This window comes from Carassius auratus, chromosome 7, assembly GCF_003368295.1.
Source record: "Carassius auratus strain Wakin chromosome 7, ASM336829v1, whole genome shotgun sequence".
Lineage (NCBI taxonomy): Eukaryota > Metazoa > Chordata > Actinopteri > Cypriniformes > Cyprinidae > Carassius > Carassius auratus.
The window spans coordinates 11,845,017-11,872,944 of record NC_039249.1 but is presented as its reverse complement, the minus strand read 5'-3'; the positions used below and the strand labels follow the sequence as shown (position 1 = coordinate 11,872,944).

Genomic DNA, 27,928 nt, shown 5'->3' with positions numbered 1-27,928 from the left:
GCATAGCACTTATTTATATGATATTCCTCACATTCTGTCGATTTTCTTAAATAAATATAATTGTCCGCGTTGCCAATATTTGCAATCAAATGAGGGTCCAGGCAGATATTTTGTTGCCAGGAGCTCCATCATTTACTAGTGACGGCGAGGAGGAGCCCGGGCTGTTTATTCGTTCACGTCACTCTTTCTCTCATTCCCTTCTTCCTTCCTTCCTTCCTGCCGAACACAGAGAACCAGACCAGCAACAATTCAAACTAGAAAGCGACATTCAAATCTTCCAAAGTGTTTTCTACGTATTCAACCGATTTTTGGAGCGTGGTAAGTTCGACAACTGTCCGTTCATTATTGCCATAGAAACAGAAAACGGAACCGATCGCATAGCCCACTGTATATCCCAGCGAAACTCGCCGATTTCTGTCTAACTGGCCTCAAAAATAATGTGCACTCTGAACTGGATGCTGATATTTACATTTCCGCTTTTCATCTGACATCTGCATTACGATTTGCGCTCGTATTTCCGAGAGAGCGATTAAGTCTGGGGGTCATTTTATAGAGCCAAAATGTCGCCTTTTCTCTTTACTTCCACACTCTCTCGTGGCACAAACAGATGGCGTCGGGAGGGGAATGGAGGGAGTGAAAAAGAGCCGCATAAACGAATAGAGCAGGCCACAGTCGCCGTCAGTTAATGTTAGCCTAGCTCACTTGTATGACCGGAGTAAAACTTAAGACAGGCCCATCCTCATGCAGTCTGGATTCAAGTTTCCCTCTCTTAAGTGTCCTTTTCCAACTCTTTACATTTCGATGGAATGTGGCTGTTGATGCTGAAGAATGTTGGCTAAGTTTTAAGTTGTAGCTAGATGGCTAGTGGATTGGGATTTGTTGTAGCCTAAGGTAACTTTACTCGTTGCCATATTTAAGATGAAAGATTGAGAGTGAGAGGTTATTGTTTTCTTTATGATCACTGTGAATGTTTGTCGACATATCGGCCCGCGGGTCAGGTGCATCATTGTCACACATTATCTTCAGATCCGCTGATGCGCGCTGAAAGAGTATCAGCATCACAGTTTGACCTTTTACCACCTGGATGACAGTTTGGGCATCAAGGGTTCACACTCACCTTGCATGAAGCATCATGGTTAAATCTGACTTTTGAAGACGACGTTGTCCAAATATTTGTTGGTTTATATGAATATAGAGTGAACAGTTCTGTTTAGTGATCTGGTGAACCGATATGGTTAAAATGATTGGTAAAGGCCAATAATTACACCTGTTACTAAAGACCCACTCATACAAAGATCGGTAATTATAAAGAGATAACAATATACTACCGCACGCAGCATAACGTTGTTAATAATAATAATAAAAAAAAAACTATATTAGTGTCCACACCAACTGCCGATAACGTTCTGTTCAGTTACATTCAGTGCTGCTTAAACTGTCGAGGGAATTATGATGGGCTGTCAATGTTTTGTTGTTGTTGTTGTTTTTCTTCAAATGGAAAAATCGTTCTGAAAGTGATTCCAACTTTGCTTTTCATCCGTGACCTTAATGGGCTGTTGTTCGCGGTGTACGTTGATTGTATCAATAACAGGTAAGATGTTTACCAAGGAATTGTGTTTTTGGGATCAACTTTGAACGATGTTTACACGATAAAAAAACATCGACTGCCAGTCTGAATCCATCGGCCAGAGCATTAAGCATGCATGCTAAGCAGAATATTATTGTCCAATGGATAATTAAGTCACCTTTTGTTTTTATAGTTATGATGGTGAGAACGGCGGTTTCAAAGTCTGTCAAACAGCTTTGTGCATTGATGAAAATACACATTTGTATGTTTTTAATGAAATTTGAGTAAATATGGTGAGTAAGATATATGTTGATTTTATTTATGCAATTTGGTGTTCTCTCATTTGTCACCATTTAAATGTTTAATGTAAATGGTAATAATTATGTATATATCGGGCACTGGCTGCTCTGCTATTTAGTCACTGAAAAACCCACCACTAGTTATGTTTGTGACATGTATGTAGAAATGAAGGCTGCATTCCCCAAAAGCATTGTAACCCCAAGTTGATCATACCTCCATTTGTTCAATGAGCCTACGATGTACTTAAGCTTACAATGCTTTTGGGAAGAGCAGCCCAGGTTTGTCACATGGCATAACAGCTTGTATTACACAAGGTAAAGACAATGATGATGAGAGATGTGGGTTATTATCAGTTATATTTTATAAAGCACTTAGCTAGTTTTTTTTTAATTCTGTAAAAGCATGCAACACCTATCATAATCCTATCAATTAACTTACATAACCAGTTTATTTTCACTTGGTTATCCATAGATATGAATAATATTGAGGGTCCCCATTGCCATTATAACAGAAATCTAGTCATTCTTTATAAAAGTTGCTCTAGTCTACTTGAGAGGCATGGGACAGAGGGAAGTTCAATTATTGCATATGTTTCTGCTTGCTTGATGTAATGCTTTATTGAAGGGGTGGAGAGCCCCAGCCCTGAAGAGTTCAGCTCCAACCCTTAAAAAAACTTATCTGCCTGTAGCTTCCTAGTTTCTGTCCTGACCTTGATTGGCTTGTTCAGGGGTGTTTGATTAGGGTTGAAGCAAACCTTATCATGTGATATGTCTATACGCAGCATTAAGCTTGACCGGCCTAGATGGTATTGGAAACATAGACAAATAAACGTTCTTTACCTGGGTATTACTTCAGCTACCTGCTGTACCTTTGCTGCTGTACTCTGAAAACTCTTTAAATGCAGTAAGCATCTTTCTGTGTGGCATATCAAAAATAGCTTTTGTTTGTATGTGGCCAGCATCTATATTAGTTGTACGTTTGAGACAACAAAGACAGTTGCAGAGTAAAAATAGCACATGAATGATTTATCAAACTTGAACTTAGTGATACTGAAGTGTTGATACAAGGTTTTAGTGTATGTGTTATGTAAAAGTAAAGAAGAGTTTAGTAGATAAATGAGAAGTTAAACTATGTTTTTTTTTTTTTTTGGCTTCAAAATTTAAAGATTCTAAATTATAAAAAAACGTATTTCCGTCTCAGGTAACTAAGTTTCCATTTTAAATAGAAACGTTTAATTTGTTCTTAGTGTATCAGCCATTAAGTGTCATCTGATAAATGTCATGCAGGTAATGGAATTGTTTTTGAAATTTATTAAATATCACAGACTAGCACTTGAATTATTATGGTGTGTGAGGATAGACAAGTTCAGAAAACTGTCTGTTTGGCTCAACTTTAATCAGATTCAAAAAAGTCTGAATGGAGTTAGAATATGTATATACAGTCTGTCAATGATGCCGTAGTTGCTGTTTTGACATTATAGGGAAGATATGCAACATTACATATGGGTTAGGATGCCTTAAACATCAACACATTCAGGGGTGCTGCATACCAGTTCAATAATCAAAGCATTGCCCACATCTGATTTGCATCTTGTGATTGTCTTTGCTGAATATTATTAAACTTCTTTGCATATTTTTAAACATTAAACAGTTTTTTTCATAATGTTGCATCAGATTCCTTTGTATTTTGTTTTTGTATTACCACCAGAACATCTTACTGAGATGTGCATCTTTCTCAGGGGAGACCCTTTCAATCTTTCTCTCGTTTTCTCTCTTCCTTCCCTTCCCCCAATGGGTTGAATTCTTTTTTTCTTTCTTTTCACTTGTTCCCTTTAATGTCCCCAACAACACACATTCATGCTGACTTAACTTTTCATATTCTGAATTTGGTTATAATTCTCTTTTTCTATTTTTTTTTTTTGCCATTTTCTCTCTCTCTCTCTCTCTCTCTCCCCTCCCTCTCCTGTTCTCTTTATCTCCTCCCCTCTCCCTCTATTGCTCTCTCACCATTTGCTCTCTCACAATACATCCCTCCCTCCCTCTCTCTCTCCACTCTCTTGTAAAGGCTTCTCTTCTCCTCCCTTATCCCTCCATTTTCTCTTCTTTCAGAATCCTTCTCTTTCTCAGCCATTTTATATGGAAGTATATCTAATAATCTTAAATCCATTAAAAATCAGTACTCACTCAATAATTGCATATTATTGTAGCAGTAAGGTGTAATTAAATCCCCCAGTTATAAATGAACTTTAATCACTTATCAACAATGGGCCCCATTCATGAAACATAAGCAGAATTCATTTGTGTGTGGTTCATAAAACCGTTCTTAATATAAATTGTGCCTTCATAAGAATAGCTTTGGAAGCAACTCACACTGAATTGTTCCACTTGTTTCCATGTATGTGGGTGCATTAACCATATTAATAATTATGTTTATACAGATAATTTGATTTATTCAAACTAATTAATACAAACTGATTGGCTGTGACTATATTGCATAGCCTCTCATACCTTTTTTGCTTATTTGTTAAAATATACATCTTGTAATTAGTGCTTTTTGTTCATACCAAGTTTAAGTTGCGATGTTACACAGATGTTTTATTTTGTATTATGTTGTACATCCAATTTCATGACTATTACATTGCATGCGTTATATAGATCACTGTTTTGTGTGTGTGTGTGTGTGTGTGAGAATCATTTAGACTGAATGTGTGCACACACACATGTAAAGCAAGGCATATGAAGGACAGTAAAGCTTAGATGCATCATACCAGCTTGACAGTTGTAATGGATATTCGTATGTAAAACCATGAATGCACATCACATAAAGTCTACTGAGGATTATATGAAAACAGATACATACGGAATGCACATTTCTCAGTGCGCTGGCCAAAAGGTCCCTTGTCTGGCACAGACTCTCTCAAATGCATGTACAGTGGGGAAAATATTTATTTTATCCCTTGCTGATTTTGTAAGTTTGCCCACTTACAAAGAAATGAAGAGTGTGTAATTTTTATAGTAGGTTTATTTTAACATATTTGATCCCTAAGTTGAAACCCTTGTTGGCAAGCACAGAGGTAAGATGTTTTTTGTAGTTGGTCACCAGGTTTGCACACATCTCAGGAGGGATTTTGATCCACTCCTCTTTACAGATTCTTGGCTGTTGTTTGGCAACTGAAGTTTCAGCTCCCTCCACAGATTTTCTATAGGATTGAGGTCTGGAGACTGGCTAGGCCCCATCATGACCTTAATGTGCTTCTTCTTGAGCCACTCCTTTGTTGCTTTAGGGGTAAAGTACAGACCATAAGTTTGGACGCACCTTCTCATTCAAAGAGTTTTCTTTATTTTCATGACTATGAAAATTGTAGAGTCAGACTGAAGGCATCAAAACTATGAATTAACACGTGGAATTATATATGGAATTATATACATAACAAAAAAGTGTGAAACAACTGAAAATGTCATATTCTAGGTTCTCCAAAGTAGCCACCTTTTGCTTTAATTACTGCTTTGCACACTCTTGGCATTGTCTTGATAAGCTTCAAGAGGTAGTCACCTGAAATGGTCTTCCAACAGTCTTGAAGGAGTTCCCCGAGAGATGCTTAGCACTTGTTGGCCCTTTTGCCTTCTGTCTGCGGTCCAGCTCACCCCTAAACCATCTGGATTGGGTTCAGGTCCGGTAACTGTGGAGGCCAGGTCATCTGGCGCAGCACCCCATCTCTCTCCTTCTTGGTCAAAATAGCCCTTGATGCCTTCAGTGTGACTCTACAATTTTCATAGTCATGAAAATAAAGAAAACTATTTGAATGAGAAGGTGTGTCCAAACTTTAGGTCTGTACTGTGTGTTTTGGGTCATTGTCATGCTGGAAGACCCATCCATGACCCATCCTCATCCAGGATTTTATAGTACCTGTACATGGCTCCGTCCATTTGCCACCCTCAATGCAGTGAATTCGTCCTGTACCCTTAACAGGAAAACAGCCCCAAAGCATAATGTTTCGCCCTTGTGTTGACTGTAGACATGGTGTTCTTGAGGTCATAGTCAGCATTTCTCTTCCTCCAAACACAGTGAGTCGCGCTAATGACGAAGAGTTAAATTTTGCTCTGATCACAGCACTTCTGACCAAGCCTTCTTTCAATCATGTAGGTGTTATTTGGTAAACTTTAAACAGGTCTGTACATGTGCCTTCTTGAGCAGGGGGACCTTGCAGGCGCTGAAGGATAGTGTAGTTCGGGGCAGCTCTCTCAACTTTCTCATGATCATCCTTACCCCGTTAGAGATGATCTTGCACTAAGCTCCAGACCGAGGCCAATTGATGGTTATTTTGTATTTCTTCCATTATCACATAAACGCACCAACAGTTGTCTCCTTCTCACCAAGCTTCTTGCTGATGGTCTTGTAGCCCATTCAAGCCTGCAGATCTACAATCTCTTCTCTGACATCCTTTGACAGCTCTCAGGTCTTGCTAATGGTGGTGGGAGAGGTTGGAATGGAAGATACAGATTGTGTGGACAGGTGTCATATACACCTAATGAGCTGAACATTAGGAGTAACTTCTGAAAGTGACAGGACTAATCTGTGTTCACATGGGCACATAACCAATCTGTGGGAGACAGAATTCTTGCTGGTTGGTAGGGGATCAAATACTTATATCACTCTGCAATGCAAATCAATTTCTAACCTTTATATGATATGTTTTTTTCTGGATTTTTTGGTTGATATTCTCTAAACGTAAAAAGAAAACCTACTATAAAAATGACACACCTTTCATTTCTTTGTAAGTGGGCAAACTTACAAAATCAGCAGGGGATCAAATAAATATTCTCCCCACTGTATGTTCGTTCAACCTCTGTTCTGTCAGCCTGCATAGAATCTGGTGGTAAAGCGTTGATTTTAAGTTTTAGGCTACATATTGAACCTGTCACTTACTTTTTTCATCCGCTTATGCATTTCTTTTATGTACTGTTTTTAATCAGGACTGTTACATAGAATACGTCTTGTGTATTCCTATTTTATATACGTTACTGCAGCTTCCTTCTGTTTTTACACTCTGTCAAGTATGTCTTTTCCTTGTGTGCTTTCTGTGATGTACATGTTTCATATATGTTTATGGCTGAGCTCATAATCTCTTCACAGCATGAATGTTAGTGTTTTCAAACATGTTTCACAAGTGTATGAAGAGAGAATGTCTGAGTGAGACTGTTGGAGAGAGTATCAGGAATGGAGAGAGAGAGCAAGTATGAAGAAGAGGGGGAGGGAGTGAGGGAAAAGAGCACCGTGTATGTGTATACGCTTGCTTGAGCCAGAGAGAGAAAGAGAGAAAGAGAGGGGAGTGGGGGAGGGGAAAGCAGAGAGAGAGGAAAAAGAGAGCACAAATACACAGAGAACAGAGAGAGAGTGCAAGAAACACAGAGGAGAGAGTGTCTGTTCTGGTACAGACAACATATAATGTATGAAGGGGAGGGCAGGGGATGAATTCGAACCTGTGACTCTGCCTCAGGATGAGATCTCTCAAACACCTGAAGCCACAGACCAAGAAAAATGTGGTGAGTTCCCTTCACAACTGCTCTAATGCCCTCTGAGAGCTCAGTTCAGCAGATTGTTTGTTTATTTGTGTGTTCAACTGGATCGCCCAATTGAGTAGCCAGATCAAATGGATTGGAAAATATTTTTTTATATTTCTGATTGCTTGCTTTGTGTATATTTGCAGTGATTATTGTATTATTTTTTGCTCAGTTTTAAAATTCATCAGCTGCTTTCTGTCTTCTTTGTCTCTCTTACACCCTAATCCTTCATATTCCCTTTAATTTTTTTTCAATCTCTATTTCATTCTCTCTCTCTCTCTCTCTCTTGCTTTCACTCACTCATCCAGCCACTCTCTGCCCCTCCCTCTCCCTCTCTCTTCTTTCTGTTAACTCACTCATTCTCCCTGCTGTCTGTCTCTTCCTCGTCTTTTCCTCAGTCTGTACTTTCTTTTCAAAGATCTTAGAAATACATTTGTTGTTGAAAACACTTCACCCCAAAATTTTAATTCTCATGCACTTTGAATTGGTTAAATGCAGAGCACGAATTCTGAGTATGGGTCACCATACTTGGCTGTATGTCACGTCACTTTCACTTTTTCACCCTTTTATGGTAGCATCTGAAGAGAAGTAAATCACCTATTGAAAGCAGATTTTTTTTTTAGGCTGGTTGATGTTGATTCTACTGTATTTACATTAGACAAATATCATATTAGGTAATGAGTTAGGTCACTCAAATGACTTTTCCTAGTTTTCAAAATCTAATTTTCAGATGTTGGTCTGACAGGCTCATGCTTTAAAAACAAATAGAATTGCTGTGCATCTAGCAGTAGTCGTTAACTATTATACAGGTGCCAATATGAATATTAATATTTTCTTTCTTAAACTGAACTTGTAGGCCTCCTAAACTAATCCTCATGTGTTTGTGCTTTACAGGAGGAGAAGACACAGCGGCTGGTCAGATGTTACTCTGAGGCCATGCACCAGCAGATGGACGCAGGGACACAGACAGACCCTGTGGTGGTCCTGTCACTGGCCCAAGCTGCTGTGTTGGGACTCATCTCCCAGAACGAGGTCTTTGGCGCCACCATCGCCCCCAACGGCTTTTACACCGGAGACCCCAAAGAATCCCCCGCTCTGCCAGGTGAGAGAATGGACTACGAGTACGCCGACCAGCTTATAGGCGCCAACGGTGACTATCTTGGTGAGAATTTGGGCGAGGAGGGGCACATGCATTCAAGCTGTGCTGAGAGGAGGTGGCAGGGGCAACCCGAGAACAGCAAACCCACTATAGGGCACCAAGACATGGTATCGCATGTTAAAGGAGAGGTCATGACTCCAGGTTTGCCCTCCTGCACTCACATGATGAACAACATGGTGCCCAGAGAAGGCATGCAAATGGTCGACCCCTCAAGCTACAGGGTCCTGCCCAAAGTCCAGCTCAATAACTGCAGCTCCACCTGTGTCCGAGACCCCAAGAGTACGCATCCCGCACCCGATCCACATTTACACCCCCATTCACATGCCCACAGTCACGCACCTCATGAAGTACCTTCACGCAACACGGGCCACACACATGAAAAAGGAGTAGATGAGGTAACCGAGCACAGGGACAATGGGAGAAATGGCATGGTGAAGGCAGGAACCGGCGGCGAGGAAATTAGCAGCTACTTTCAGCCGAGCGAGGTCGCCTATGAAGGTGGCGAGATGGAAGGGGTTGGAGACTTCGATGAGAACAGTGAGGGGATGTTCTGGACAGAGCCAGTAGAAGGAGAGGCACCTCGCGGCCGCCGTATCGACCGACTGGATATCAACATCCAGATCAACGAGTCATACTGCGTGGACGTTGGCGAGGGCCTGAAGCGCTGGAAGTGCCGCATGTGTGAGAAGTCGTACACTTCCAAGTACAATCTGGTCACGCACATCCTGGGCCACAATGGCATCAAGCCACACGCGTGTCCACACTGCGGCAAACTCTTCAAGCAGCCCAGCCACCTACAGACTCACCTGCTGACGCATCAGGGCACACGGCCACACAAGTGCACCGTGTGCAAGAAGGGCTTCACCCAGACCAGCCACCTGAAGCGGCACATGCTGCAGCACACAGATGTCAAGCCCTACAGTTGTCGTTTTTGTCGCCGTGGTTTCGCATACCCCAGTGAACTCCGTGCTCATGAAGTAAAGCATGAACGAGGTCGGTGCCATGTTTGCTCGCAGTGCGCCATGGAGTTTCCCACCTACGCCCACCTGAAGCGTCATCAGGTGAGCCACCAAGGACCATCCACCTTCCAGTGTAGCCAATGCAACAAGTCGTTTGCCTACCGCAGTCAGCTGCAGAATCACCTGCTGAAGCACCAAACGCAGCGCTCTTTCTCCTGCAGTCAGTGTGGCCTGCAGTTTCTTCAGCTTCATCTGCTTCGCCAACACTCCCTCACACACAAGACAAACAAGCCTCAGGCCCGGGCTACCAAGGTACAGAGAGTTATAGTGTGCCTTTGAACAACTGTGTATGTTTGCTATGGTGAGGTCACATCCAGCGTGAATAATGTCTTACAGTTAAATTCATATATTTAATTTCAGCACATTATCAGCAATTGTTTAATGGTTCATATTAGATAATACTGCATATTCTTGTCAGTTTACAGATTAGATTATTATCAAACAGTAACTTAAAGCATTGTTTTTGATAGGATTTCTGGGGAACCTTACAGTTTATTCCATTGGGTTTACTTAATTTCAAACTCAACAAACAATTCTAATTCATGGGTTTAAACTCTTTGAATTCTGTTGTCTAACATTTAAAAACATCATCTACCCAGCAGATTCCAGAAGTCCTCCTGTTATTACCATTATTTTAAAAGGAATATCTATCTTAAATACTATACAATATAATGTTGTATATTCAGTAAAAAAGTCTTCTGTAAACGACTCCATTTTAGCAGATGATCTGAACAGTATAGCATTTCATCCAATAACATACAATTTGATAGACATGCTAATGGTTTACAATAATTATCTACTGCCAATTAAAAATTCTAATTAATTTATATAAATAAAAATAGTTTGTGCTTGTTTGTTTTTTACCAGGGAACAAAGGGGTTTAAGTGTGATGTATGTGCCCGAGAGTTTACATTGTCTGCAAACCTGAAGAGGCACATGTTAATCCATGCCAGCATCCGGCCGTTCCAGTGTCATGTGTGCTTCAAATCTTTTGTCCAGAAACAGACCCTTAAAACGCACATGATTGTACACCTGCCTGTGAAACCATTCAAGTGCAAGGTAAAACTTTTCACACATCTCTATGCGACACTTTCACCATCAGGGGGGTAAATCTTTTGATTTCTTTTCAACAGGTGTGCGGAAAGTCATTTAACCGAATGTACAACCTTCTGGGCCATATGCACCTCCATGCAGGCAGTAAACCCTTCAAGTGTGCATACTGCTCGAGTAAATTTAACCTCAAGGGAAATCTTAGCAGGCACATGAAGGTCAAACATGGCATGGATGTCTCTCCAGATGGGCAAGGTGAGTTAATTGATATCCTCTAATGTGACAGTAAAAGCTTTTAATTGTCTATCTTTTATTAATTAATTAAATAAAATTGATTTGATACAGATGTTCCACCAGACATGGAGCCCCATGAGGAGTATGAGGACGAGAACTTCAATTTTACAGCACCAGAGAACATGGAAAATAATGATGCGCCAAACCTAACTAAGCTCTCTGAAGTGGCCATCCAGGAACTTGACTATTATAACTTTGGGAAGGATGTGGGAAACTACAGTACAGCCTAAAAAAACTGTTTGAATTTAAGTCCAGCTGAATAAATAAAGCAACAAATGGCTTGTGCTGGCACTTGTCAACCATGAGTTGACTGAGATATTCCTCAATGAGAACCACAGCTCACTTTTTTGCAGTTGTTAATGAGCAAATAGTTGGGAGGCCATCTTGACCTCCTGGGGTTGATCTCACGGGGTAGGGCACTTCAGATCTGTCTCTAATGAAACAGACTGATAGTTTTGCAGAGTCCTTTGACTCCTTCCAGTTCAAACAAACATTGATAAGGTATTTTTAGTATGTTCTGGATCACATTGTTACATTTAATACCAAATACATTAGCATCATAAAATACAGGTCCATACACATCTAGTCTTGTGTTAAGTAATACACAACATCGCCAATATACTGTATAATTTTGGTTGGGAATATGGGAATAGAAGGTGCATGCAGCCTTGTGGCCTTCATCGGTTTGGTACCTCAAAGCAACTTATTTTATTTCACACAGCCTTCACTTACTGTATCTCTTAGAAAAAAGAAAAAAAAAACATGTAAGGCCCATGTAAATGGTTGGATATCTGCTTGAGACAGGCTTGTGTGTGCCTGGGCCCGGTGTAAGCTATTGCTCTTTGTCTGGTACAGGACCATATGCTGCTCATTCCTGAGCACCACTGCTGTAGCCAGAACTAAACTTCATCTAAAGTTTGGATTAACAACCTCTGAGTGGAGAATTACTGTTCCGTTCTATTGATTTGCTGTTTATTTTGCACTTTGAAAAAGCCAATTAATTACTTTTGATGAGCCTGTTTCATCACTGACTGTTTGAGTTCTGTTATAATTAAAATAGATATTAAGTTAAATAAACTTGTTTTTGAAAGTTATTTTTTGTAAGTATTTGTACTGAAATTAATAATTGAATGGGCAATGTACTCAACTGACTTTTAGATTAGACTATAAACTTGGTTTGATAAGCTAATTTAGCATGAGCATGTTATAAAAACAGGTGCCAATCAAAAATCTAGGCCCAGTTACTGTATCGTCAAGTGGAATTATTTGAAAGGAAAAATATGACATTAGATTTTTCAAGAGTTTATATTTTCTTTAATATTACATATTTAATGTAACAGGAACAAAACAAAAAACAGCATATTTTATAAAAGCAATCATTCAAGAAAACACTGTTGTGTGTACAAAAAAGGGGAAAAAAAGGAAGCAGGAAACAAACACAAATCAACAAACAGATAAAGAATTTGATATTTTCTAGTTTCTAGAAGCGGTCAGTAAATATGTGCAGCCTCCCACTTGAATTGCCTCCCAGAAGAGTGTTCCTGCTTGGGTGGAATGCCGTGATGGAGCACACTGTGGTCAGGTGGTCCATGTTTCGAAAAGTGTGAAGGCAGCGACCGCTCTCGTGATATACCTGAATTCGGCGAGGCCTGTCCACGCTGCCAATCACAAAGCAGTCCTGCTGCTTGGGGTCCCATACTGCACTTAGCTTGGACAACCACCGACCCGTCTGCATGTTGTGCCTAAATAGAACATATTTAGCATACTGTCACAATGGGCACCTCAAATAAAAGTAATTGGTAATCATCACTGTTCAAAAGTTTGGAGTAGGCAAGATTTCTGCTCTTATATTCACAAAGTCAAAAATTCAATTAAAACGGTAATCTTGTGAAATAGTAGTATAATTTTTTTTTTTTTTTTTTTATAAATATAATTTAAAACCAATGTTATTCCTGCGGGGGCAAAGCTGAAATTTCAGCAGCCATTAATTAAGTCTTCAGCAACCAATGATCTTGATTAACGGCTCAAGATACATTTCTTATTATGCTGAAAACAGTTGCTACATATTTCTGTGCACTGGATTCTCTTAATCAACGAAAACTTCAAAAGAACTGATGATTGTCATGATAGAGAATTTGTACACATATGATAACACCCATACTTACGTAATTGATTTTAGGACAGGAGATCTGCCATTAATTAGGGAAGTGTCAAACACCCTAAAAACAGAACCACAAAGAGGCTAATAAAAACATTTGTAATACAAATTATAATGCATTTCCAATTCTTTAGGCTCTAGAATCTCTGCAACCCTACAGAGAATAACCGTTTTGGAAAATGGATTGCACTTCCAATTCTTGTAAGACAATGGAAGAAAACTTTATAACTTTTTAGTAGCTAAAAAGAACAAAAAGAAAAGAAAGAAAAATATGGCCATTTCCATGATGCTCTGGCACCCTCTACTGGTACATTTGCAAGAGAGAAAGGAGGGACATTCTAGATTCAGCATAAGCACTTCTAGCAGCAACACTTGTGACCTCTGAGCACCTGATCGTGTTGTCCATACAAGTGGTCAGAACTCTGTTCCCTGTGAGTGGGGAGAAAAAGGCACTGGAGACACTGCGGCTGTGACCGTTGAGTTCACCAACTGCTAGATTGTTTGTTCTTTTCAGATGGCGCAAGTCATATGTGTTTACAAATCTAGAAAAAGAAAGAAAATAAACAATATGCTTCAGTCTGCAGGGTATGTACCGTAATCATTAGCTGCGTTTCCATCCACCTATTGTTATGTGCATTTTGGAATATCGCATAAAAAATACTGGAATGAAATTCGAAGATACGGATAAATTCTAAATACAAATTCTAAACACTGGGATGTGTATAACAAACATTTGAGTAAGATAACATTTTTATGCGATAAGAAAAAATGTGCATAAACTACGATGGAAACATTTCATTATTTTAGATGGAAACGGAGCCATTTACTCAGCAACTTCAATATTGATAATTATTTGGTGAAAATGAACCTTTTCAACCAGCATTATTCTAGTAAAGAAATGTTACCTGCCCTCTGCCACTACAAAGTAGTGCTGTTGCACAGGATGGACATGAACACAGCGCAGAGGATTTGCAGCCATAGTATACAGAGATGCATTTATTTTCCTGCAATCACATGGCTTCTTTATTATTTATGATGCAAATATATATGAAGTGTTGATTTGCAAAAACAGATAACTGTTAGCTTTTAACAGTTTTCAAAAACATGTTTTTTCATTGTGCATTTTCATTGAATCTCAATCAAACTGCAGTTGGGTTATTTTGATTAGGTAAAAAATAACTAACAAACAATAACTAAACTTACATAATTTTAGAAAATCTGTTTTTGCAATATATACACACACAGATATCTATGTAAATATATAGATATTTTGGTCTTACTCAGTTCTACGGTCAACGACGGCAACATCCCCATTCCATTCACAAAGTAATAAAGTGGAGCAGTCAGTTGACAAAAAGTCAAAACTTTTCAGGCCAGAGGATGAGCGATACACCTGAGTAAAAAACAGAGGTGTTATTTGTAAAATGAGTTGAAGGTTGTACATCTGTAAGTTGGCAACAAATGGATTACAAACCTGATATTTAATGGAACTGGGATTTACTAGTAATGCAACAACTTTGTTTTTACAAGGATTCCAATATTTCCAAAAATACTAATTCTACTACAGATATTTCCAAAAATGTAGATATTTTGCCACTTCTCTATTTTTCATTCTTATTACCAATATGTATTTTTTGTAATTTTTTTATTACTTTTGAAAGAAATCTCTCGCTAACCAAGTGCTCAGGCAACATTTCTTATTATAAAATATAAATGTTGCTGTTTAATATTTAATATTTAATATTTTTGTGGAAACAGTAATATGTTTTTTCAGGATTCTATGATGAAAAGAAAATTTACAAAAAAAACTGCATTTATTTGTCATATAAATCTTTTGTAAAATGCATTTACTGCAATTTTTTTATTTGACATTGTAAAGCATTCTTGCTAAATTTAATTTTCAGTAAAAACATTTAACAATAAAAAAAGGTACAAGTAGAATAAAAAAATACTAAACCCAAACTATTGAAATGTTGTGTATATTCAAAGGCAATTTAGATAAAACCAACTGATCTTTAAATGTCCTTGTCCAAATTGAACTGACATTAATCAGACGTGCAACATGCATTTAATCCTTCAAAACCTCACTCACACTGTTTCATGTATATGTGTATATGAAGACTAGCTTCACCATGTAAAAATTAGGAAATGAGTACATAAGTCTTATCACACAATAAACATGTATGGCCAATGTTTCACCTCATCAAACACTGCTTTCTCCAGGTCCATGCTGCGTGCAGAGCCATCATAGCTCACTGTGATGAGGTTGCAAGGGTGAGATGAGAAGGCCATGCTGGTAATTGCACGGGAATGAGGTTCAAAGTAGATTACACCATCATTGCCCCAACTAGCATCCTGTTAGCAGTTAAAGGGTTAGTTCACTCAAAAATGAAAATTGGCGTGTTTTACTCACCCTTGAATCATCCTAGGTGTATATGAGACTTTCTTCTTTCAGATGAATCTAGTCTGAGTTATATAAAAAATTGTCCTGGCTATTCCAAGCTCTATCATTGCAGTCAGCCGGTGTTGCAGTTGAACAGTCCACAAGTCATCAAATAAAACACGCGCATTCACAATATAAACGTGCCTCACAGGGCTCTTGGGGGTGAATAAAGGCCTCCTGCAGCGGTGTCGTAGTACGTTGGTGTTGCGTGATTAGTGACGAATGCGAATAAAGAACAAATTAAAACGCCGGTCATGAATTAGAAGTACAAACTGAGGTTTGCAAAGAAAAATGTAGGAGGATTTTGATATAAATCAAGAGGAGACTGGTTTTCATTTGCTAATGTAAGGAAACTTTGCTTCCTTTTCTCCTATAAACAAACTCGCGAGTCTAGCATTTCTCAGAGGTACGCGATGCACATACGTGCTGCGTCATCACGCATGAAAGATGACTGAAGTGAGAGAAAAGTGTTTATTACATTTGAAATGTAGATATTTTTCTTACAAAAACACATGGATTCGATACAGGAGGAATTTATTCACTCCCTGGATCCGTGTGAAGCACGTTTTATTATGGATGTGCATGCTTTATTTGACGACTTCTGGACTGTTCAATTGCAACACCCACTGACAGCAATGATAGAGCTTGGAATAGCCAGGACAATTGTTTATATAACTCCGACTGGATTCACCTGAAAGAAGAAAGTCATATAAACCTAGGATGCTTCAAGGATGAGTAAAACACAAGCCAATTTTCATTTTTGGATGAACTAACTCTTTAACATTGTACAATATTGCAAGCAAAGTCGAGAAAATCTGGAATAGCCACAAGTCACCTTATCACATTGCCACTTTCAACTTTCACAAACATCTCTCTTGTTTTTTTTTATCACACCAGACCTCCGTTATCTCACCGGCTTCCAGAGCCCCAGGTGGCCTGACTTGTCTCCTGCTGCCATGAGCAAGTTGGAAGAGGTGGGGTGAAAAGCTGCTGAACAGATCCGATCTTTCACAACTTTCACCACACAGCTGTCATTGATAGATAATTTCTGCAGCATTTGTTGGTACCTGACAACACATTTGTTGACACATTACATGCAATATATGACGTTCTCATTATGCAAGTGAGGAAAATGGCTACTAATAAGTACAAAATGAAACCTTATGTGAAACTCATAAAAGAGACACCAAAATGATGTATAGGTAAACACTCTCTTTATGACACGTTACTCACGATATCAAATCTGATGTTCCCGTTACTTTTTTTAATGGGACCTACAGAAGACATCATACAGATTCAGGTGACGCACAAGTTTTTTGGAATATAAGCAAATTCTAAACAAAAAAATTCAGGATGCTACATGATTTTGTGCATGTAAATATTGACCTCATTCCAGAGTTTTACCAAATCTTCTGGCAGCCTGACATGCTGATCCATGTTGATTGGATCGAGTGGTATTGTTCCGGGGGCTTTTTTGGGTTTTTCTTCCTAAAGAAAGACACATTTTTTAAATTTCAGATTAAACCATTTCATAGTGTTTCATCAAAATTGTGTTTAAGTTTAACATTAAACACTATAGATGCATGTCAGTGACTTACAGGCTCTCTGGCTGCATAAGAGGTTGTGTCTAGAGTAAGGGTTGTCTGAGGACCCTTATTCTGTAACCGTAGTGACTTGCGAACAGGGAGTATCTCTGGTTCTGTCTTTACCCTACAATAATTTACTTTCTTTAGTTAGTGAAATGGTGGGGTGTTTGACCTTTGACCTTAAAATATCAGCAATATATCTGCTACTGTATTTACGATATCATATTTATATATATATATATTCCTTATTTATTTATTGCAGACATTTTCACTTGTGCCATTTTTAATAGTTCCTAATAAAGATACCTTTTCAGGCCTTTCTGAGTAGGTTTCGGCTTGGGTCTCAGAGCTTCAGAAATCTGCGAATATGTACAAATTATGATAAGGTCAAGCAAGTTTAATGTGGAAAAACCGCTAAAAGCCCAAAACAAACAATTTCAAAAATGACTCCACTGCCTCGCTACAAAAAGTTGTACCTCAGGTAAATTCAGGGAATTGAGGAAGGCCTGGTTCTGTCTGATATTCTCCAGTCGCTCCAGCTCATATTTAGACAAACCCTCACGGTAGCCCTGTTTAAGATGACAAAAAAAAAAAAAAAAAAGAGTTGGTTTCTGCCTTTCAGGTGGAATGTTTATTTAGGGAACATTTTGAGGTGATGATGCAGTGTTTATACTTACTGGGAGAGATTCCTTATTGTTTACTTCTGCCTCTTCAATATCTTCTTCCTCATTGTCATTTTTCTAAAGGTGACATGTAATAGTTAATATACAGGCGTATAAATAGAGTTATAGCTAAACATTTTCCATAAGAGACGTCTTTCACCTCAGAGTTAAATGTCAGACATTTTGGGGATAAAATTTGGTTCTTTTCTTGGTTTTGTTTTTCTCGGATTCTCCGGGATGTACGACGCACGGGCCCGTCCATTCCTGGATCCTGAAGCGGTGTCCTCTCCTAAAAATGACACAAAAAAAATTATAATAATTTTACGTCAACGACCCGCATTGTTTCTGATCGCTGTGTCCGAGAGGGTCTCTAATCAATACAAGAGTGATTTCTATTATACAATACTTCATACTTTAACGATAAAACATACAAACACTACATCACTGACCGATTCGGTTTACATTCGACGTTTAACGTTACAGTGATTGATGTTATTTTCTTTCAAAAAAGTTCTTCGATGTTGTGCCCCAATATTGAATCCAAAGAGCAGGTATAAAGCAGTTTTAATATTATCATCTCTTCTTCAGGAGAGACAACATCCAGTTTAATCTGGAGATACTTTCCTTAACTTTAGTCGTAATTATGTCGGTTTCGTAGTGAACCTAAACATGTTAAACAAGCGTAAAGTGTTAAATCCATATGCGTGAATCACTTCAGACGCATACACTATACTATAAAGGGCGATAAACAAACTGTCATAACATATATATTCACAAACATGTTTGTGCGGATCATGTGTCGAGATACTTAACTATTTATGAGCACGTGTTGTATTTTTATAAAGTGTGGAAGTGAGAAACTTTCAGTAAGGAGCGAACCTCGAGCTCACCTGTAAAAGTTGCATCGTCTTAAAACTTAAATCAATTTTATTTTCATCCATGTCTATGCGGATGAGTTTATTCAACAAACTTTCTTTTGAAAACAAGCTGTTATGAAAACCAGTCCCGCGTTATTGATCCGTTTTTTATATGCCCCCGCCCCTTTTGTTATGACACTAAAAGAAGTGGAAGTTGATTTGCTAATCTCTGAAGACATTGTTTAATATTCATTATTTGGGAGGTGTTTTAATGTGCACTCGTGATGTAAGACCCAGGAAAGAAAAAAAAGGTGATACATTCAACTTGAAATAAATTAAATATTTTTCTTCTTATTTTTTGCTTTTTGCAAGTAGATAATCTGTAGCATTTTTATTTATTTATTTTTTGTTACAAATTGTCAAGTTTCATTTAAAATATTTTTTTTTCTTATCACAAAGTCAGTTGTTCTGACTTGGTCTTTTAATACACTCTCAGAATGTTTCTTTTTTTTTTTTTTTTTTTTTTTACAAAAGCTGTCACTGTGGTGGGACGTTTGGTAGGCCCAATCATTTGTAACTAAAGGGTTCATATCGGTACCTTAGAGGTACACATTAGTACCTAAAATATAAAAAAATGTGTACCTTTTTTGGGAGGAGGTGGTTTATTTTGAGAAAAAAGAAATCAATTACATATTATTTACTTTGATTTATTAATTTAATTTTCTATTTATTTTTTTTTTTATTTTTTGCAGGAATGCATCAATAATATGTATATTAAACAAACAAAATATAAATTTATTTTTGAATATATATATATATATATATATATATATATATATATATATATATATATATATATATATATATATATATATATATATATATATATATATTGTCCTTAAGAGTAAAACAGAATTTAGATGGCAGGGAAATTATTTTATTAATAGGTGATGACAAAATCTCCCTTGACTTAATTCCTTAAATATATATCTACGCACAAAAATTAAATATAAAGTAAAAAGAAAATTAAAAAAAATAATAAAATATGTACTAAACTTATTATATATATATATATATATATATATTTTTTTTTTTTTTTTTTTTTAAGTGATGAACAGGATATGACTGATAGTAATGCTGGGAATGTGTGTTCGGTAATCCTGCTCCGGTGCTGAAGATGTTTTAGCATATATCCTATTATCCACATGAGTGACCCTGGTGTCTGATTTGGACGGAACTCCAGGATCAGATAAAGGACAACTGAAGCTTGTTTGCTTTGCATGCGACTTTCACACCATCCAGAGGAACTCAACTAGATAATTGGCCACAAAGCCCACAGAGTATCTGGCTCTCTTCCCTGACACAGGCATGCTAAGACATCACTAACCATCACTCGCAAAACAGCCAGTCAGGCAGAACGACTGCTCATCTCTCGCCAGTCGTTGAGTCCATGTGCCCTTTTGATGTGCTACTTAAATTTGCCAGTAAAATCAAAGTATTTCTGGAACTTTATTAGATTTTTATTCATATATTAATTTCAGATCTCCAAAAATTCCCATTTATATATAACTGGATATAAACTGGCTCCATTTATGTCTTTAATTATCCAAAATGTGTCATTTAAACTGGGTTTCTGGAAATTTCAGAAACAACTTTTGACTTTTATGGGCATTTATTAACTATGGACTTTTAAGATTAAGTTCATTTTAGATTTACAACTAAACTAGTGCACCATGTCCTGTGTGCAAAACATTTGTCGAGTCATTGAGAGATGAGTGTGATTTAATTTTTTTTGACAGCTGTCTGGCCACATCCCTGGTGTGCATTCAATTGTGTGTGTGTGCATCTTTGCGTGTCTATGTTTTGAACCAGATATAAACGTTATATATTTCTTATGTTTTTGACATCCATTACACATGATTGCAAGTGATAAGTTCTTAGTCACACTGAGCGATGATTAAGCTTTTTACTTGTTTTAACTCGTCTTAGACAAAAGCTGTACATTGAATTTGTATTGCCTGGAATGCTACAAACCTGCATTCTCAAAACACCTTAGGGCACATGTGTACAATGACAAACACACACACACACACACACACCCTAACACATACTGTTGTGTGTCTGTGCATGGGGAAATTAAATGTGATGTTGATTGCTCAGAGCCAACAGTGCGAGTTACTGCTTGCTAGGAATAGTTAATCAAAATAATTAACATTTCATATTTGAAGAAATATTTCAGTGTTTTTTTCCCCATACAAAGAAAATCACCCCGGTCCGATGTTGCTTTGACCCCGGTGACTTACATAATCTGGAAAAAAACAGTTCAAAAATATTATTCAAAATTGTTTCTTTTGTGCTCAGCAGTAGAAAGACAGTCATATGTTTGTAATGACATGAAAGAGAGTAAAAAGTGCAGAATTGTAATTTTCGGGAGAACTATCCCTTTAAAGACTGATATTTCATAACTGCATGGAGGAAGTGAGTGTACATGTGAGATTACTTACAGTAAAACAGAGCAAAAGCTTAAACTCTTTTAAAATTTTCCTCCTCTTCGTTTTTTTTTAACAAACTCTGCCTTTAGAACTCATTTCCTCTCTCTGATTGACAAGTGAGGCTGAGTGATTTTGACAGGTGAAAGCCCATAGAAACTACAGCAGGAAGTGTTCTGTCTCTTGTCTGAAGAGGGTGTGTCGCAGCCAGGGAAGCAGAAGAAGAAGAGATGGGCAGACAGGTATGTGAAGACTGGAATGTTCATTTTAGTCACACCTGGGAAGAACACACCTACCAAACACGGCCTTTCCATTTTCATTGGCTGATTTGATCATGACTGACAGCGCAAACAACAAATAAATCCCCTCTTTTCGCCACCGAAGGGGGTTTGACCTATGATCCCCAATTGTGAACCAATAGCATGTCAAGGTTGACTTGCAGATAGGTGGGGTGGAGAGGAAATAAAACTCATCTGTGGGGTGTGTCCACAGTGGCATACTTACAGACGTGTGGCTGTGCTCCACCACGCAGACCTCCTGACTTAAAAACTATGGTTTGTGGAAGATGGACTTGTCGAAAGCTACTGGAAAAGTCCCAGATGTCCACACCGACCTGGTAATCTCAGCTGCAGCTACCTATCATGTCATGAAGACACATTTGATGTTCCTTTGGCTAAAAGAATAAAGCTGGACTGAGCAGGTGGGAACTTGTGCCGGAGTTTTGTATGGAGTTCTCAGTGGGACTGTTAAGTATTTGTTCAAATGGTCGCTCACATCTCCTTATCACTTTTCCAGCCCAGCTAACGATGGTGAATCTGTTGGACGGAGAACTGATAAGGGCATGTGGCTGACACAAACAGCTTTGTGTCCACTGGGCACTCAGGTCAGGGTGCGTTGCTGATGTGTGGTGAATGCACATTTGAGAATGTTAATGACTTAATAACTGATAGTTGATAATATGTTAAAATCAATATGTTTTTTAAATGTTTATTTTTTTTATTCCAGATACTGCTGAAGTTATATAGTTTCGTTTCATATCTGTAAATACAGCAATCATGTGAGTTTTGTACATGAAAATTATGATCCCAGTGAGAATTCATTATAATTATGTATTTTTTAATCTGACCATAATAACACTGAAACAAAAATGTAGGTTTTATGTAGAACTTGACATTATATTTTTGATCTGTTTTGGCTTTATCAAATATAGAACATTAATATCTACAAGTTAGTAGTAGTTTTTAGATTTATAAACTTTGCAAATTTTCGAATTTGTTACTCTTCTTAATACAGACTTGATTATCGTTTGATGACAATTATGCTTGTGTGACTTAATGAAAACAGTATAAAAGCTTAGTGTTTAAAATTTGTTTATTTATAATGATATTTCAAATAAACTGTTTATGAATGGGGGATGAATGGTTTATTTTAAAATACTGCTGGAAATATCTCTTTTTCCTTTAAACTCAACTCGGCTTTCAGTTTACAGAAGGTAACGATTCATTTGATGTCTTTATTTCATCATTCAAAAATAAGCGTTGTATAAATGTTAACCTATATTCACATTACACACTGAATTTATATATAATCAAATGACTAATTTAGCTATGCACAATGGCTAATAGCATTACAGTATATAAAAACTCACTAAGTATTAAATGCTTAAATTCACAAAACATATTGCAGTTCATCTTATTGCATAGGCACTTCATTACAGAGGCAGCTTCATCCTACATACTGAAACTCTATACTCCTACATTCTTAAACTGAAGCTCTATTCTTCATATAAAGTAGGACGATTTAATAGTCTGCAAAATTGGAAAGTAGAGTCTTCACAGGAAAATGTGAAAAACTTTAAAAGCTTTTTCACTGGGCAAGGTGTTCTGTCAAGCCAGGCCCACCATGGAAGCACTGAGATCCCACAGTCTGCGGGCTGCAGCATCATCCCTACCCTGAGGAGCTGCCTCTTTCAGGGCACAATCACTGTAAAACCACCAAGAGAGAAATTAAACACTGCCGGAAATTACTATAATTGAACAGCAATGAATGTTAATTAAAGCTTTTTACAAAAGTGGTGAAAACGGTTTGTTGTTTTCCATTCTTAACTTATTAAATGACAATGACATCAATTGTGAAACAAAGATCACTGTCTGAAGTTTGTCAATAAATTTGGTGCCAGTGGATATCATGGGAGAGGTGACGCATGTTAAATCTTGCTGGCTGTTGTAATGCTAACTTTAGAAAGTTTGTGTACACCTCTCACAGGCAAAATCTTACTAGACTGCATTAAACACAGGTGACTGAAGCAGCTACTGACCTGTAGTAAAGGCCGCTGGTATTCTGACTCTCGTCCACTGCACAGTAGATGGTGGTCTGGGCACCCTGCCAAGGTGTTTTGACATAGAAAAAAAGGGGCATGAGCAAAAGCTTCTTCCACAGAGATAGAGAGGGGAAAAAGTATCTGCCCAGCTCAGTTTGGATCAACCCAGGATGAAGAGCCTAGGTTGTCACTCCTGTGCCGGAATGATAGACAAGGGTGAGAGTTTGCAAGCAACGGGTTAAAAGTTTAGAAGTACAATGCGTTCAGTGGATTAGCATAATATTATAAAGGCTGTAAATCCCCTACAGCCTTGCTTTCATCTGCATTAAATTCAATATAGCATCAGACCCACTGACTTTAATCCTGGTCCTGGGCACATTTTGCATGTCTCCATTATTAAACACACTGATTCAGATGATCAGCTTGTTTTGGACCATGAACTGAACTGGGTGTGGATAAGGGAGACATATAAAATGTGCAGAGCAGAGGTCTGGCCTAACCTGAATCATGTCTATAGTTTACCTTTCAGTCTGACAGCTAGTTCCCGGGTAAACAGAACATTGGCCAGTTTGCTCTGTCGATAGCTTAGAAATGGATCATAGCTTTTCTCCAAGTTTATATCATCAAAATAATCTTGACTATAAAACAGAAAATAATTTGAAATATAATTGGAATCAAAATATTGATTGTGCCAAATAATTACTGTAAATGTATTTGCATTGTAAATAATACATATGATACATTACCATGTGTATTTTATTCCTTTTGATTTTATAAACACAAGAACTGCACATTTTGTCAAAACAGAGCTTCTTGTCAGAGAACTGGATAGTGAGTATAATCACTGCTTGCGATAAGTTAGAGACTACAAAATGCTGAAAAATAGGTGTTTTGTTATGAGAGATTCAGTTTAGCACATAAAGCCATATGGGGCCTCACACCTGTCTCATGGGCCAGGCTAGAAACATTGACAACACAGCTGGGTGTTGATTTCTTCAACACGTCCAGAAGTAAGTTGGTAAGCAGGATATGACCCAGATGGTTCACACCAAACTGCATCTCAAAGCCATCATCTGTCTTCCACTGTGGGCATTTCATTATTCCTGTTGACAAAAAAAAAACCAAACAAACAAAAAAAATGAATATGAATAAATACACTACTCACAAAATTTGGGGATATTTGACTTTTGTGTGATTTTTTTTATTTTTTTATTTTTTTTTAAGTCCAAGCTACAGTGATATTATATCATGATATTAAGGCATTTAATAGACATATGCAATGGTAATTTCTTCATCTAAACAACAGTTGTGGGTATACCACAATAAAAAAATGTTAATATCTCAATAACTTTGAGTCATGTTTCCTTGAGCATTAATTACAGTTTGACAACGATGTCTCATGCTGTGCACAATGTCGACTTATTGTCTTTTGAGGCATGACATTCCACTATTCTTGAAGGACTGCCCTCAGGTCATTGAGATTCTGGGATGCAGGGTTACGACCCTCTACATGACAATTCAACTGATCCCATAGGTTTTCTATTTTTTTCAGATTTTTGCTGTAAATCACCTCATTAGAGAACAACATGTTATGCAATAAGTACTGAAACATTTAAAAGTTGGACACGTGCATTCAAATGTTTAGAGAAGGTCAAATTAAGTTCACCTGTAAAGGCATTTGTGCATTTTAGGTTAATTGTGAAATTTCACCTGAAAATTGAATATCCCTAAATTGAATACAAATACATAGATATAAACCATGTGTTCATGCAGATGCATTACAATCAGGCTGACATTCCCTGCCAGCATTATTAATGAGAATATCCATTAATAATGGATCTTTGGCCAGAGCTCGGACAGACTGCAAGGAGGCCAGATCCAGCATCTTCACATCCACGTTGCCATTTCCACTCCTCTTTCTGACTTCATCTGCTGCTTTGTTGGCTCTGCCCATATCTCGGCAAGCCAGGATGACCCTTGCACCTGAACAATGGTTCATAAAAGGTCATTATGTTGTTTCTTGGCATGTTGCAATGATTTCCTGCAGCCATCAAGCCTTCAACAAATACAACAAGGGTTGGATGCACTCTCTTCCTGATCGCAAATCAGAAACCATGAAGGTGTCATTAGTTGCAATCTGGTCCATGTCAGGGTGCTTTTACACCTGAAGATCGATTGTTTTGTTTTAAAACAGGAATTAAAATTATTACAGTGTTGCTTTTTATTCTTGGTTTGGTTCACTTTCACATGGCAAAGTTTCTAAACAGACCAAATTTGTTAATACAAGTTACGTGCAAGTTAACTGTCCTCTAATTGGTCAAAGTTCTGTGGTTTATTTTCAGGATTCCACCACTGTCATCTGTCAATTTATAATTTTGAGCAGGAGTCCAGAATTCATCGGGAAAACATTTTTAAAATGCACCTACTATGAATAAAAGAGCAATAAGACATCATTATAAAATGAAAAAGTGTGCTTTGATTTTTGCAAAGACGTGCTCACCTGTAGACATTCACAAACCAATTAGCAAAACAACAAAGCTAATGCTTTTCACATAACTTACTAAATTTACCATCATACATTTTGATATAGGTTTGTTGGTCCATTGGATCGCTTTTTCACTACAACTGAAGTGGCCCAGAGTTTGTTTTCAATCGTGCCGAGACCACTTCATTAAGGTGATCTCGGACCGACTATTTTGGCGCAGATCTGAGCGCAATTGCCCAAACATAATTAAACCATTTTTTTATGGATTAATAATCCATTTCAAACCCATCCCATATACCAATATTGTGTCTGTGAAGTTTCAGCACAAATATACAACAGAATCTGCTGTGAATATCACTTTTTGGGTGAAAGCAACAACATTTTCAATTGTTTCTCTTTAAATGCAAATGAGCTGCCCTCCTCCTTTCATGAAGAGGGCTGTGCCTTCAGAGATCATGCCTTGGTTACTATGACAACAACAAACAAAATATCCAACAAGGAGTGTCTATTTATACTACGTACAAATAGCCCGCCTTGTCAAGTATAGGTCTCTGCAGGAAAGTAATGTGAGTTACTAGATCAAGGTGTTTTTACACCATGATACCTGATTGGTTGATGTAATAGTGACTTTAGGTTTAGGGGTGGGGTTGGGTAAGGGCGATCATTTAGATTGCATGATTCAGAAACACCCAGCAGTTTGAAAACACCCACATGGTGATAAACGCCCACTTTTACTCTGCAGAGACCTAAGTCTCCGCCTTGTGGAAGAGGCTATCAACACTAACTCCACCCTCCAACTTGTGATTGGACTAATCAACATTACAAAATACACAGTCTATTAACAGCTGTAGTGTTACTTTTTTCCCTCCTCTTTCAAATCTCATATCACATCGGAAAGGCATTTTTATATATATATATATATAAAATGAAGGAAATAATCAAAAAGCTGAAGTATTGGGTTGGGTTAGGGTAGGTGTAAGGAGGTCTTTATTAAAACAAGCAGTATAAAAAGCAGAAAATCCTGCTATTTTAACAGTGTAAATAGAATCTATCTATTCGTACTTTGTGTAAATGGAATTAATTGTTATTTACACTAAATGTAAATAGTCTATATTGCTGTTTACACTTAGTGTAAACAGCAACTGCCTCTCTGTGGGATTCATAAGACATTGCAGATTAGTCATTAGTCATCACGAAAAGTTTATTCTTTACATGTTTAAAAAGCCTTGCCAGTATAAACTTCTGAGAAGGTTTCTGAGAACACACACTAAGCAAGCATGCACATAAAGCAGACTCTTTTGCCTCAACTATTAAATTCACAAGAGGTTTTTTGTCATAAACACACCCACAGTCTGCATGTGTATCAGTATAGCTATTCGATGAAATGGAGTTTCTTGGAAATGCCATGGTGACAACGCACTACTGAAGCAACCTTCGGCGTAAATGTTTTACATTTGAGGGGATACTGTGACGTGTATTTCCTTAAAAAAACTCCTAAGGACAATTCCAGATTCCAGGCAATCAAGGGAGTACAGAAATTGTGCTTAAAGGGTTAGTTCACCCAATAATCAAAATTATGTCATTAATAACTCACCCTCATGTCGATTTAGTCTGAGAGGTCTCAGTCCCTCCATTGAAACTGTGTGAACGGTATACTGTCCACTGTGAACTGTATACTGTTTTTAGCTATTTATTTATTTATTTTCTTTACTGAATCAACTGGTTTTAGCTGGATTAGCATAGAAACATGCTAACAACATTCTAGTAACTTGCTAATCATGCTAGCAACATGCTAGTAACATGCTAATCATGCTAGAAACATACTTGTATTTTGTTAATAATGCTGGTAACATGCTAACAACATGCTAGTTACTTGCTAATGAAATGCTAGTCACTTGGTAGTCATGCTAGCAGCATGCTAGTCACTTGTTAATCATGGTAACAACATGTCAGTTACTTGCTAATAATGTTATTTACA

General features: G+C 37.7%; 2 protein-coding genes across 4 annotated transcripts; one reads left to right on the top strand and one right to left on the bottom strand.

The window, feature by feature from the left end:
• The first annotated feature begins 147 nt into the window (after positions 1-147).
• Positions 148-12,023, top strand: LOC113105928 (zinc finger protein 710-like). 2 transcript variants are annotated; one of them, XM_026267315.1, is made up of 5 exons: positions 148-318; positions 8,323-9,858; positions 10,474-10,665; positions 10,740-10,911; positions 11,002-11,180. In XM_026267315.1, the coding sequence occupies exons 2-5, from the start codon at positions 8,365-8,367 to the stop codon at positions 11,178-11,180; spliced, it is 2,037 nt and encodes a 678-aa protein (XP_026123100.1). In that variant the 5' UTR covers positions 148-318; positions 8,323-8,364. The 2 variants fall into 2 exon arrangements, with proteins under 2 accessions (XP_026123100.1, XP_026123099.1); XM_026267314.1 differs by lacking the exon at positions 148-318 and adding an exon at positions 7,366-7,410 and having other exon boundaries at positions 11,002-12,023.
• A 254-nt stretch (positions 12,024-12,277) lies between these two features.
• On the bottom strand, positions 12,278-18,829 carry LOC113105927 (WD repeat-containing protein 76-like). 2 transcript variants are annotated; one of them, XM_026267312.1, is made up of 15 exons: positions 18,690-18,829; positions 17,960-18,088; positions 17,815-17,877; positions 17,614-17,706; positions 17,444-17,496; positions 17,150-17,261; positions 16,938-17,039; positions 16,785-16,825; positions 16,465-16,618; positions 15,308-15,463; positions 14,389-14,501; positions 14,014-14,112; positions 13,498-13,650; positions 13,116-13,169; positions 12,278-12,692 (listed from the first exon to the last, which is right to left on the bottom strand). In XM_026267312.1, the coding sequence occupies exons 1-15, from the start codon at positions 18,738-18,740 to the stop codon at positions 12,431-12,433; spliced, it is 1,635 nt and encodes a 544-aa protein (XP_026123097.1). In that variant the 5' UTR covers positions 18,741-18,829; the 3' UTR covers positions 12,278-12,430. The 2 variants fall into 2 exon arrangements, with proteins under 2 accessions (XP_026123097.1, XP_026123098.1); XM_026267313.1 differs by lacking the exon at positions 18,690-18,829 and adding an exon at positions 18,249-18,441.
• Between the last annotated feature and the right edge of the window lie 9,099 nt (positions 18,830-27,928).